Source organism: Coffea arabica, chromosome 1e (genome assembly GCF_036785885.1).
Source record: "Coffea arabica cultivar ET-39 chromosome 1e, Coffea Arabica ET-39 HiFi, whole genome shotgun sequence".
NCBI classification, from domain to species: Eukaryota; Viridiplantae; Streptophyta; class Magnoliopsida; order Gentianales; family Rubiaceae; genus Coffea; species Coffea arabica.
The window spans coordinates 55,769,965-55,783,278 of NC_092311.1; the positions used below are offsets into that span (position 1 = coordinate 55,769,965).

Sequence of the window (13,314 nt, forward strand, 5' to 3'; positions counted from 1 at the left end):
TCTGGATGTTGTACTCAAAAATGTGGTTAATGACCCCCTCGACAGAGTGATTTGACCATTTTCTTGTTTTTTCTTTCTTTTTCCTCCCTCTCTTTCTCTCTATCGGGTTTCTTCAGAGGGCCGTAGTCCCATAATAATTATACAGCGACGTGGTGGTGATCAAATTTAAAGCAACCAGTAGTAACTCATTAAATTTGTTTAATATAATGAGATATATATATATATATATATATATAAGCGTGGTAATTAGTGGTGGAGTATTTAATAGAGTAGTACGTACTCCCACGAATAGGCCTGGAAAAGCCGGACCGGAGGGACGACGTCGTGGTGGGTGAAACCGTGAAAGAAAGAAAGGTGCCTCCTCCGCCTGATTCCCAGCTTACGCTCGCTCGCTCTGATGCTGATGATGTAGTGACAGAGAGACGGACAGAAGGACCCGCCATATATATATATATATATATATATATATATAGACCGAGAAGAAGAAGAAGAAATAAATTAAAAAGCACACGGCTACTTGTACAGCGCGGCGAAGAAGAAGAAGGAAGGCATGAAATCAGGAATGGAGAAGGGTGGTGGCGGAGGTGGAGGTGGGGCGGCGGAAGGGCAATACAGCGCGGCGAAGACGTCGGTTTGGTGGGACATAGAGAACTGCCAGGTACCCAGAGGGTGCGAAGCCCACGTAATCGCCCAGAACATAAGCTCCGCACTGGTCAAGCTCGACTATTGTGGGCCCGTTTCCATCTCCGCCTACGGCGACACCAACCGCATCCCCTCTTCTGTTCAGCAGGCTCTCTCTAGCACCGGCATCGCACTCAATCACGTCCCCGCCGGTATTATTTTACGATTCCCAAATCACTCAATTCCTTCACACACACACTCTTTTTTTCTTTTTCTTTTTTTTCTTCTTTTTTTGGCCTTTTCCTTCCTTCTTCTCTAGTACTCGCGACTTTGCAATTCACTCCTCCATCAATCTTCATTCTCATCCTCTTAAAATCAAACGAAGAAGTTGCCTTTACATTTTAGCTCCCAGATCCTACAACTAACCATCTTCTCGTCCGTACATTTCTCAACAGGGGCAAAGGACGCCAGTGACAAGAAAATTCTTGTTGATATGCTGTTCTGGGCTGTTGACAATCCTGCTCCTGCAAATTATCTGCTTATTTCTGGTGACCGCGATTTCTCCAATGCTCTCCATCAATTGCGCATGCGCAGGTACAACATTCTTCTTGCACAACCTCTACAAGCTTCCGCTGCTCTTGCTGCCGCCGCCAAGAGCGTCTGGCGTTGGACAACCCTTGTTTCTGGAGGTTCTCCTCTTACGCCCGCGGAACTCGGCAACATGTCACGCCATGATTCCTCGCCTGCTTCACTCTCTGACTCGACCATCCCTGATGCTCGACTATCTACCAAGTTTGTTATTAAAGACCCCCCGAGTCAACTATATATCGCTAGAGCATCAAGTATGCCGTCACGGATGCACGAGAACTCCGGCACCGATTATTCTCAGCAACTAGAAAGCCATCCAGAAATCCAGTTTAAGAAAGCTCCTCATGAATTCTTTGGTTTCAGCTCGGTCTCGCCATCTTCAAGTAGGTCTACCTCCATTTTTTGCTTCAGCTGACATTGGCAATAGCTTTTACAAATGTCAGCTCACTCAATGTCAATGTGCTCCTATTCCAGATAATCTTTTCCAGCCTAACTGTCCCGGTGGTGCTTTTCTCCCTTGTCCTCCAGGGCTTGATGGAATTAGGAACACTGCTGCCTCATTCCCAAACCCAACCGATATCGCCAAGCTTAATTTACTAGATTGTCCGAAAAATGCTGCTAATTCCAACCAGCCCAATTCCGTGAAATGTTCAGGTCTAGCTAGCTCATATGGAGCACATAGTTCTTCTGGCGTTGCTTTGCATGCTGGCCCGCCAACTTATTATTATAATTCGGCAGATAACAAGTATAATCAGAATCCTGCTTTGCCCTGTCCAATCTCGCCCTCGGTAACACTTACACCGCGAGCTGCTCCAAGTAATGGTAGTGTTTGGGGGAGTGAAGGATGCCAGCCGCCGCCTGACTATGCTCGGGGCCTTGTAGGAGTTATCTTACTCGCCTTGAATACACTTAAAGTGGAAAAAATTATCCCTAGCGAAGCAAACATAACCAGTTGCATACGCTATGGCAATCCGAAATTTCGCAACATTGATGTAAGAAAGGCCTTGGATTTTGCGCTTGAGCAACAGATGATTGTAAAGCAAAATCTAGGGGACGTGCAGCTATATGTTGGTAGGCTTGAGAGGTTATGGAAGTGTGTGAACCCCATTGATAGTAACACCAAACAGTATCCAAAACTGATGTGGGACGTGATTCAGCAGTTCCTTGCTTCTTCCTATGGACGTTCGGCATTGATGGCTTCTGAGAGCAGGTAATTGAATTGCATTTCGGTATGGTGGTGATGTGATACAGTTTAAACAATCAAATGTGTGAGCTTCACTTCAATGTTGCAAGCTTTGCTGTCCAGGTATGAAGCAGCTTTGACTCTGAAAAGTGCATGCTTGAAAGATTTGTCACTGGGTGAGGTGCTTCAGGTTTTGTACATGGTAATCAACGTCAAGAGGTGGGTAATAGCTGCTCAATCGGGATGGCAGCCAATCACTGTCACTCTTCCAGAAAATCAGGCGTGATTGATTTGATTGAGAGATTGTATCGCATCGCATCGTAACAGGTGTTTTGCATACAAGGTCAGTTGGTCTGGAACTGAAAGACGGGTTCTCTTTGATGCAAAATTTATGAACTAGCAACAGGTACAGCACGACATGTTACAAGCATCACGAAGTATTCTTCCCTGGTCATTCATTTTAGAGTTTTAGGCTTTTTTGGTGACGGACATGGAAGACCATTATTATTGTGAACCCAGACCTCAAACAAATTAGCACATACACACTACTATTTTTACCTCAGGTGTCTAAAATTCTCAAATTAGCTTTGGAACTTTATGGAATGCCTTCATCCGGCATAAGATTCTTCACTGTGATAAAGCTGTGAATACCACCCCATTAGGATAAATTACCAATCCCTACATGTTGCGTATGGGAAGCTGGGCATTCCTGATTTTTCCCATTTGCAAGATCTGAGAGGGGTATTGTTTTGCTGTGCAATGAGAGGTACTCTAATGAAGGGTTTCTTCAAGTGTCAAAAACTCAAAAAAGATGGTGAGAAGATGTCAGTCAAAATACGTCTTCCATTCCATTGTAAATGCCGTTTTGAATGTACTTTTTTTTTTTTTTTTTTATCTATATCTTACTGCTGAATTTCATGTTTGGGCCTTGAAGATTATTGTGTGATTTTTGACTGTAAACGCTTAGCAAGAACCATTTTAAGCCGTGTGCTAGTAGTGGCATTGCCTGGCCTTGGAATGGGGAGGTGACCTGCTTCTGCAAGTATTTATATTCATATCCATACCCAAGTGCCAGCCAGCCCGGGAGAGAAATTGGTAATTGATGGATAGAGAGAGAGAGAGAGAGAGATGGTAAGTAGGTAGCTGATTGATTTGTTGATCGTTGAATGATGTTCATACATGATTGATTCCCATTCAACTAATAATTGCCGAGTATTATGATTTTTTCATAATAGATTTGCATATATTCTTACTGTGTACAGCAATTCTACACTCACAACCATCATATTTATTTTTATTTTTATTTTTTTGGTAAATAACTTACAACATGTAAAAAGTTCCACGTAAACCAAAAATAATCATTTTATCATAAAAATTATTGATATGTACTTATAATGTGTCTATGTATCACCCGTGGAATGGGTGATACCTCTCCTGTTTTGTTTTCAGTGCTCCACCGTTTCCTCTTCTTCCCCACATATCTTACACAGTGGCTCCCCCATTCTGATCCTACAATATATCAGTTCATTCACTAGGAGAGCTTTGTTCACGTGATTTTCCTCATGCGTTACATGTCAATATGCGTCACCAAAATATGTGACATGGTTAACAATTGACACCCCTCAAACAAATTGAAACAAGTTTTTTTTTTTATTTAACGAGCATGCTAACTATTTACATATGCACATTAGAGAGGATCAGCCACAGCCAGCCCAGGGAAACACCTAGCTCTAAAACTAAAGTCCCAGTTGCCTGGTTAGTGGTCTCCAACCAACAACAATAACGCTTCTAATATCCCCCCAAAGGATCTCCTTTATCACCCTTGCTGCCTCCTCGTCCACAACTTATTTTAATTTGCTAGACTCCTGTTCTTGATCACCATAATTTTCACCTTATCTCGATCCGCCATATCTCCGGGCCAACAACACACACCCAAGATCTTCCACTCTAGATGATTAATATTGCAAGCGAAAAAAAAAAAAAAAACTTGTATTAATTTGTCGGAAGATTGTATCCCAATTCAACTGATGACAATGACAATCAAGTGTATGGTTGGTTTGCACCAACACTCACCTTAGAATTGCAAAGACAGCAGAAAATGAACTTCTAACATGTAAAAGTTTTGGACAAGAACACATACACTGCTGAAACGAGATGGTCTGCCTGGTGGTTACGATCAAGGAAGAAAAGGGTTATGAGAAGGATAAGCCTCCTTTTGTCTTTTGTAGGACCTGATGCATATCATGGCAAAGTATATAACCGCTTAGACCAACTCAGTAATTTAATTAACTAATGAAGATCTTTATCATTAGATTCTGATAACCTGGTAACAATTGATCCTCCAAAAGCAACAGTGCTCAGAACAATGAGGAGGAAGGGAGCAGCAATCAGAGCGCGATGCCCCCCACTGCCACATGCTCTTGGAACTCCACTTCTCACAACTTTTGAATATGATGCTGATCATGGATGAGAATACATTTACCAGATAAATAACAAGTGGGAGAGAAAAAGTCGTACACAATTCAAGTTGTGGCGTCAATAGTTGTTGTGTACCCCAGATATCCCCACACCTCAATTTAGCACAGATCATGACAAAAGCAGCTCAACAAGCAGAATATGGCTTTTCAAGAGGTAACACCCAAAGGAACCATTTTGTCCACCATAATTATCGAAATTATCTTAGGATCTGCAAAGTTTTGGTGAACTGTGAATAACAAGGGCTCGAAATTTCTGGCTAGTGATTGAAGCATTGACACATTATTAGTACAAGATATCAGATCCTAGTCGGTTAGGATGATCCACATCCTTGGTTTTATCAGCCTTTAGTGAACAAATAGTTCTACACTAGGGGCAGAGCAGTTTATAATTATGTTTGGTAAATTACACATTCCACCTTTCCATATTCTAAACCCAAACATGCAGTGGTACTTTTTAAGAAATTATCAAAATTTAAGTAAGAAAGAGAATTCAAATGAAATCTTAGTTGTCACAGGTCAAACTTGAAAGAGCAGCAGAAGTTTGCATTAGAAACGCAAGAAAGAGCAAAACTAAGTACAGACAACCAAATAGAGTCATGAATACTGGAAATTTAGACAGCACTTCGGATTATTGACCAGGTAAGCAAACAGAGACTTGAGGCTAGGAGCAGGTACTTAAAGATGAATCTAGAACCCTTGGGTTCAATGTCCATCTTATGTGTCAGCTAAAATCTCCTTATTTACATAGCACGAGATTTTGCAAGAGAAATGTGTAAAACTGTAAAATGGAAATAATCCAAAAAACTAATCAGAGAGAGTGGATGAAAGGATAGGAATAGGTATATCCGGAGAGCAAAGACAAAGAATAAAAAAGTAAAGAAAAGGGGGAAATACCAGATCGAAGGCAAGCATAAGCTTCTGATATCTGCATTTGGAAGGGGGGGAGAAATTAAGGAGATGGTATAAGAACTAGCTGCTACTGGGGAAAGCTCATACGATGGGATAGCAAGTCTCTGGAAAAAGCTGCAAACCTTGACAGACACCCAAAAAAAAAAAAAGAAAAGCAGAACTGGGTATTTACTAGCACTAGGCAAGAGCAGTTAGTAGTAGTGTTACCAACTTAAAACGATGCTCAGCGTTGGATTTGAGATGAGGAGGAAAGCGATCAGGATGAGTGTCCCAGACCTTGGACTTGTAAGCAGTTTTCACCTGCAGCAACGTAGTACTAGTACATTAATTTCATCCACTACTATCATCAAAACATTCAATTCAATGGGAAAAAAAAAAACTGATAGAAAGCTACTAACAGTTACAACTGCTGCTGCTGTACCCTTTATTAACCCACTAATCTAATTAAGGAAGAAGAAAGGGGATTACTGCTAACTCCTCTCTCTAACTGTAGGTTATTCATCAATCAGGATGTAGTCCGTCCATCCACCCATCATCTATTCCTGAATCAATCGTGAGCGATACTGCTATTCACTAATTCCGTACAAAGTAGAGCAGTACATAAACCCAACAAAGAAGGAGAGACCGAGAGAGAAAGAACAATACGTACGGAGTCGTATCCCTCCGCTTCACTTGCCATTAAAACCAAAAAAAAAAAATTTATTTACAGGTATTAAAGGCACAATAACAGCAGTAGTACAAGAGAGCTGAACAATAAGGGATCTAAAAAATTTTATAGCGACTACCAACTGGCTACTTGGCTAACCAAAATCATATAGACAGAATGGTCCGATGACGAATCTCGAATTGGATGGCAGCCGAATAGAATTCAAAAGTACAAGGAAGGAATTGGGGCCAATTCTACATACATGCTTGCTCAATTAATTTAGTAATGACCAAACCGGCTGATGATTATGGAATTCGAATCCTCCTACCTGGGATGGAGAGGGATGAGAATGAGGAGGGAATCCTAGCAGCAATTTGGCCTCCTCTCCCTCCATGCCTTCTTCTCGTATAGTCGTATACTATACCCCCTCCTCTCCCGTTCCTTCTCATTTTTTCCTTTTGTGTTGTTTATTTAGTGGTACTAAAGGGTACTACTAGTTTGGTGGACCTTGACGCTCTCGAAGAGTTGATGGACTTGCGCCAGAGTCTCCGCGTAGAATCCTGTGTGCTGTTTGGGTGACTAAACCTTTTAGTATTTAGTCAAAATATTCACTCCACTAACTTAAAAGTTAAAACAAAACAAAACAAAACATGCACTTTTGTGACAGGAAAGTGTGTGCTTTCATGCGTTGACGTTGAGTGGCTAAAAAGTGCAAGTTTTTTTTTTTTTTTTAATCCAAAACATGCCCTACTTGAATCCTTAGGATCCAAGCCAGCACACCGAACCAAAGGAGTGCGTTCACACAGTGATTCCGAGCGAGTCACAGGATTTAAATTCAGGATAAAATTCGAATTCAGGACCGCAAAAGTTCTTAAGAGCCGGCTTACCGCTGGACCATCCCGTGAGAGCAAAAAAAAAAAAAAACTATTTTGGTGCAAGTTAGTTAAGGTAACAAACAAATGCATACTTTATAATAGTAAAATAACTATTTTGGTACCAAAAAAAAAAAAAAAAGTAAAAGAAAGAAGGAACACGCTGTTTGTCGTTAGATTTTCGTACAGATGACCCTGACATTGAGGATTTCATAGGTTTCAGTCTGTGTTTTCAAACTCGGATCAGACCAGCCGGTCCGACCGGTTGAATCGAGAACCGATCGAGTGTCTGATTCGAGTTGATCATCAAAATCGGGAGATTCAAAACCCGGTCAACTCCGGTCAAAACCCGGGTTTGGCCGGTACAAAACCGGAAAAACCGGTCCAACAGGAGCTTTTGTAAAAAAAGTTCAAACTTTTTTAATATTATATTTTGGCCCCCTAAATTGTGAAAATTTATTAATATACCTCAAATATTTCATACTTTATAAATATTGTCCTAAAATTTGATGTTATTTTTCAATTAAATCCATAATTTTAATTCTAAACTTGTTAATGTTTATTAAATAATATAAATTGTTACTTGATTGTTCTAATTTCTTTGTATTTTCTTGTTAAATATATTTGAAACATCAAATATATATGAATATACCTTTATTAATATCAATATGTTATTGGATATTTTATATACAATAATTTAATTTTTAAATAATTTTTATTTATGACGTCATCCGATTCGACCCCGGTCGAATCCATTGACCCCTGACCTCAGGCGAGTCGATATCCGGTCCGGTTCTGAAAACATAGGTTTCAGTATCGAATTCTTATGCAGGCAGCCGTGGTGGTGGGCTTGATGCAAAAAACACACTAGTAGCATTTCTTCCGGTTTACTTTTTTGAACCCCCCCCCCCCCCAAACAAGTCAATGCGTGCGGAGTAAAGCAATTTGACTTGGGTGAGTAACAGTTTGATGGGAGTTAGGAAATAATAATAATATATACGAAAATCAAGACTTATGACTGCTGCTGACCGCAAAATATATATATATATATAGATATGAATAAATCCTATGATTGAGGTGAGAGTACGTGGGAAAAAAAGGGCGGAGTTTTGTATGCACTGTGCGGTTGTTGTGCGTGCATGCATTACTACTCTGCATGCATGCAGATGTTGGCTGATATTATTGGTATTAGTAAATATAATTATTATTACCATTGGCTGATATTTATTATTACCTTTTTTTTTATTAGAATTCGTTGCTACAAAGCTAAAACAGCGTTTTGCCACTCATCACTCTCTATTTTTGCGCGGTAGAAGAGGAGAAATTAAGAAGAGTATCTCTCATATAGTAATATAATATATGGTCATAATTGGTCGTCGAATCGCAGCTCCTATTTCGGAATTCACCGCCACCACAGATACAGATGCCCCCCCCCCCCCCCCGCCATTCTATTTTTAGCTCATTCTCTATTTCATGTACCTATAAAAAGACATGATGGGTTTTGGCACAAAAGCAGAAGCAAGCCAAGCATTGCATCCAAGGCAAAGAAAAGAAGAGAATTCTTTTCTTTGCTTTTCTTTTCGATTCTCAGGCTCCCCTCCTCCTCCTCCTCCTCTCTCTCGATCTCTCTCTCTGATTAAATTGCAGTGCTAGCACCCAAAAAACAAAAAAAAAAAAAAAAAACTCATTCTTTTTTGCACAGAGAGAGAGAGAGAAAGGACATATTACTATATACACTAAAAAATATATATATACATCTTCGACCCTGGTATATTATTGGCGCCAAGATGATGGGAGGAAAAGTTGTAGTTTCAGTAGTATCCCTGATTCTCGTCGTCGGAGTGATCATCGGAGCCGTAGCGGTTGTAAAACATGGAGAAGATTCGAAGAATAACAACGTCGCCGGCTCCTCAATGAAATCCGTCACCACCTTCTGCGAGTCCACCAACTTCAAAGATGCCTGTGCCAAGAGTGTTGAGTCCGTCGCCAACAATGCAACTGCATCCCCCAAGGACTACCTCATGGCTGCCCTCAACGCTACCATCCAGGAGGTCCAGAAAGCCTTGCAGGTTGCCAACGCCACCGGCTCAAAAGTCGACCCCAAGCAAGATCCTTACAATCACGTCGCCGCCCAAGACTGCCAAGAGTTGCTAGGCTACGCCGTCGACGAGCTCCAAGCTGCTATCTCCACCGTCGGGGACAGCGAACTCCACACCCTCAACGATCGGGTGGACGAGTTGCTCAACTGGTTGAGCGCCGTCTACAGTTACCAATCCGATTGCCTCGACGAATTCGATAAGCCGGAGCTAAGAAGCGCCTTCGAGAACGGCATGCTTAACGCCACTCAGCTCACCGACAATGCCGTCAGCATCGTCGCCAGCTTGTCCGACCTTCTCAAGGGTTTCAACATCAGCCTCGGCAACATCCTGCCCCCGGCTGGAGGCCGCCGTCTCCTCCAGGACAATGACGTCATGGGCCACGAGGAGAGTTTCCCACAATGGTTTCCCGCCGGAGATCGCAGGCTCTTGGCAGCGCACCGTCGCGCCGGAGTTCTGCCCAATGCCGTGGTCGCCAAGGACGGAAGCGGACAGTTCAAGACCATCTCCCAGGCCCTGGCAGCCTACCCGGCCAACTTGCGAGGCAGGTACGTCATCTACGTCAAGGCCGGGATCTACGAGGAGAACGTCATCGTGGACAAGAAGCAGGCCAACGTGTTTATCTACGGAGATGGGGCAAATAGGACCATCGTGACGGGAAGCAAGAACTTTGGGATCATGCACATCCAGACCTCCAACACCGCCACCTTTTCTGTCCTTGGGGACAGATTCATGGCCCGAGGGATGACGTTCAGGAACACGGCGGGACCCGAGGGACATCAGGCCGTGGCTCTCCGAATCATGGGAGACTTGGCGGCAGTGTTCGACTGCAAGATGGAGGGATTCCAAGACACGCTCTACTACCAGACGCACAGGCAGTTCTACCGCAACTGCGTCATATCGGGGACAGTCGACTTCATCTTCGGAAAAGGTTCGGCGGTGATCCAGAACAGCGTGATCATCGTGAGAAAAGGGTTGCCGAACCAGTACAACACAGTGACGGCGGACGGGAAAGAGCTGGAGAAGGACAGGACGGGACTGGTGCTGCAGAACTGCCAAATAGTGGCAGAAGATGCCCTGTTCCCGGTGAGGTTCCAGGTTGCCAATTACTTGGGACGACCCTGGAAGAAATTCGCAAAGACGGTGATCATGCAGACGGATATCGGGGATCTGATCCGTCCACAAGGGTACATTGAGTGGCAGGGGGAGACTTTTGAGAAAACCTGCGAATATCTGGAGTTCGCGAACAGGGGGCCGGGTGCAGTGGCACCCAGGAACAAGAATTTCACCCGCAGCCGCTTCATTGACGGACGGGAGGCTTCTCTGTACACGGTTGATAGTTTCGTTCAAGGCCATCGCTGGTTAAGAGCCACCGGTGTACCTTTCACCCCCGGTTTGTGAATAAGCTCCTCCATAGTCCATCCTGAAGCAATGCTATAGTGAGCATATTATATGTATGAAGAATCAAATCTCTGCTGGCCGGCTCGGCTAATGCTCGCTCTGATTGTTTTTTGTTACCCAAAAGAATAAAAAAAGGAAATTATTTTTTTGTTGACTTCACAAGGAATAAATTACTGCTATCACTACTAGCTACTAGTAGTAGTGCTTCTTTTTAGTCCGCAGTAGTAGTTGTACTCTGTGTGTGTGTGTGTATACATATACATATATGTATACACACACATATTATATGTACACATTTAATTTGCAAACAACAAAATTTTGACTTACTCGATCATTATTGTTTCTCATTCTGACAATTTTTTTTTGGTTGCGATCACAACTCTTTCTACTCGATCGGCAGCTCTTTTCTCAGCAGCTTTTCCCATTTGGAGTCCCTATTAGTAATTAGTACAATTAGTAAAGTAAAATCAAATGAGAATGGGGAAGAAGGTGAAAAGAGTAAAGAACTATAAGCCACCAAATAAATTCACATCGGAATCCAACCAAAGATTATACTATAGAAGACGAGTGTGTATATAATCAGACAGACGCATATCTTCTGCCCACTTTCTAATCCGAAACTACAGACAGAGTGATTAGAAGAGAGAAAGATCAACCGCAGCAAATCCTTCGAATTGTTATACTATGTACTAGTTACTAGTTTCAAATAGAAAATGACGAAATTGGATGAAATGTACCAGTAGTTTCAAGTTGCTGCTGTTATCGTTCTTCGCTACTCTTCATGCTTGTTACTATTGGTAACCCTCATGTCGGTTGGTGCAACTCCTCCTCCTCCCCTTTCTATTTTTTTTTTCCATGCTCTAGTTGGCTACAAGTAGTTTTTCCATTTTATTTAATCCACTGGGACTTTTAATTAGGTTTAAAAAAAAAAGAAATGATAATTAGTATTAATATTGGTAAAACTATAGTATAATATCTGCCATTATTAATGATGCAGAGCAGCAGTTGTTGGATACTCTTTCTTCATTTTCACTTGATTTACAGTTTTGATACGTTCTGAACAGATAGGTAGCGGGGACTGGTCGGAACAATATATAACTTTCCTCGGGGGGGGGGGGGGGGGTTACTTATTATCATCCCATCGGCATTGGTCCGTATCACTTGTTCATCGGATGCTATTGCATCTTTTAGCTCTATTCAGTCTCGATAAAAAGTCACTCTGTAGAGTCGAGTGCTTGAGATTAGAGAGGGGGATGATCCGCTGAACCAGTAACAAGCAAAGCCCTTACTAAATGATTCGGTTTTACTACACTCATCTTACGTTACTGAGATGTTTCGTCTCGCCAGAGGGATGTTGTTGAGGTTTTTGTTAGCTTCTGTTGGGTTTCATCACCTGATGCTGTTTACTAGTCTGATAGGTTTCGTTAGCTTCTGTTGGGATTTTGGTTTTGATTTGGAACTGTTTCAATTTCTGCAGCTCGCGCCTCTGTCTCTCGAAATCGCGCACACAGACATGGAAACAAGCATTCTCTGAACAAGGGATAATTGCAGAAACATCTCTGAACAAGGGATAAGCAGTTGTGTTACCCCACAAATAGCTATTCACATTGCTAATAGAAAGTTTGCTAATAGAAAGTTTTAAGAGGGAGATGTATTCTTTATAAGCATTGCTAAAAAAGGTGCTATTTTTTAAACCACGAGAGAGGTGAGTGCTAGTGCCAGAAACCTCAGGGGAGAGGCTTATGCAATTTTCCCTCTGAGCAAAGCAATTGGGTGGGTTCCTTGAATATAGGCCCATAATCCCCAAAACACCTTCCTTTAGCATTCCATCTGCTGCATCAAGTTTACAAAGTGCTTTCTCCTCGAGGGGTCTTTCGTTAAATAACCCCCGGAGTGAAACAGTCATCTTACTAGTCATCCTTCCTTGTTTTAACGACTTTATGGATTCTACAATTTTTTTTTTAGAAAAATATATTATTACAATTTGGTGCATGTGAGGTTAAAAAAGGCGATTAGAAAATATGTTTATAAAAAATTTTTGAAGAAAAATTACAATCCAAATAATGCCTTAGTCTCTTGATTTATTAAATTACTCTGTTTTTATTAATTAAGCATATAAATTAAGTATATTGGTACTCTTAAACTTTCTTTTGTGTTGCTCTTAAAAAAAAAAAAAAAAAAAGACTGGCAGAGTAGTAGTAGTATTTGCAATGATGAGAAATGTCAACCCGGCGAAAGTTGAAAGGTGAGCGATTGGTTCAAGGGCATGCGTCTTGGACAAGAAAAAGATTAGCGCACAGGAATCAGCAAATTTCTTCATTTTGAAAGAATCATTGCCCCCATCAGTAACGGGGGGTTTGGGTTGGGTAGATAAGTCTCCTGGCGCCTTCAAAAGTTACCGGCTTTTGAAGGTTGTTTGGGGATTTAGGTTTATTTGTCGAATTCTTGCTTTCGTCAAGAAAATGTTAGAAAAAAAAAAAAAAAAAGAATCATTGCCACCTAAGCTCTTTGGGGTTCCCTC

At 41.8% G+C, this 13,314-nt stretch overlaps 3 protein-coding genes across 6 annotated transcripts; 2 read left to right on the forward strand and 1 right to left on the reverse strand.

Annotated features, from left to right (window-relative positions):
* The first annotated feature begins 31 nt into the window (after positions 1 to 31).
* LOC113735990 (uncharacterized) lies at positions 32 to 3,597 on the forward strand. 2 transcript variants are annotated; one of them, XM_027262948.2, is made up of 4 exons: positions 32 to 833; positions 1,077 to 1,592; positions 1,684 to 2,419; positions 2,516 to 3,597. In XM_027262948.2, exons 1-4 carry the CDS (start codon positions 551 to 553, stop codon positions 2,676 to 2,678), a joined length of 1,698 nt encoding a protein of 565 aa, XP_027118749.2. In that variant the 5' UTR covers positions 32 to 550; the 3' UTR covers positions 2,679 to 3,597. The 2 variants fall into 2 exon arrangements, with proteins under 2 accessions (XP_027118749.2, XP_027118755.2); XM_027262954.2 differs by having other exon boundaries at positions 1,738 to 2,419.
* Positions 3,598 to 3,657: 60 nt separating this feature from the next.
* On the reverse strand, positions 3,658 to 6,947 carry LOC113736006 (uncharacterized). 3 transcript variants are annotated; one of them, XM_072066592.1, is made up of 6 exons: positions 6,753 to 6,947; positions 5,986 to 6,078; positions 5,764 to 5,794; positions 4,716 to 4,848; positions 4,533 to 4,623; positions 3,658 to 3,901 (listed from the first exon to the last, which is right to left on the reverse strand). In XM_072066592.1, exons 1-5 carry the CDS (start codon positions 6,816 to 6,818, stop codon positions 4,569 to 4,571), a joined length of 378 nt encoding a protein of 125 aa, XP_071922693.1. In that variant the 5' UTR covers positions 6,819 to 6,947; the 3' UTR covers positions 3,658 to 3,901; positions 4,533 to 4,568. The 3 variants fall into 3 exon arrangements, 2 of the variants coding, with proteins under 2 accessions (XP_071922693.1, XP_027118766.1); XR_003459578.2 differs by having other exon boundaries at positions 3,894 to 4,339; positions 4,466 to 4,623; positions 6,753 to 6,946; XM_027262965.2 differs by having other exon boundaries at positions 3,894 to 4,339; positions 6,753 to 6,943.
* Positions 6,948 to 8,826: 1,879 nt separating this feature from the next.
* Positions 8,827 to 10,947, forward strand: LOC113743712 (pectinesterase 4-like). The gene has a single exon (XM_072066513.1). The coding sequence runs from the start codon at positions 9,084 to 9,086 to the stop codon at positions 10,791 to 10,793; it is 1,710 nt and encodes a 569-aa protein (XP_071922614.1). The 5' UTR covers positions 8,827 to 9,083; the 3' UTR covers positions 10,794 to 10,947.
* Positions 10,948 to 13,314: the final 2,367 nt, after the last annotated feature.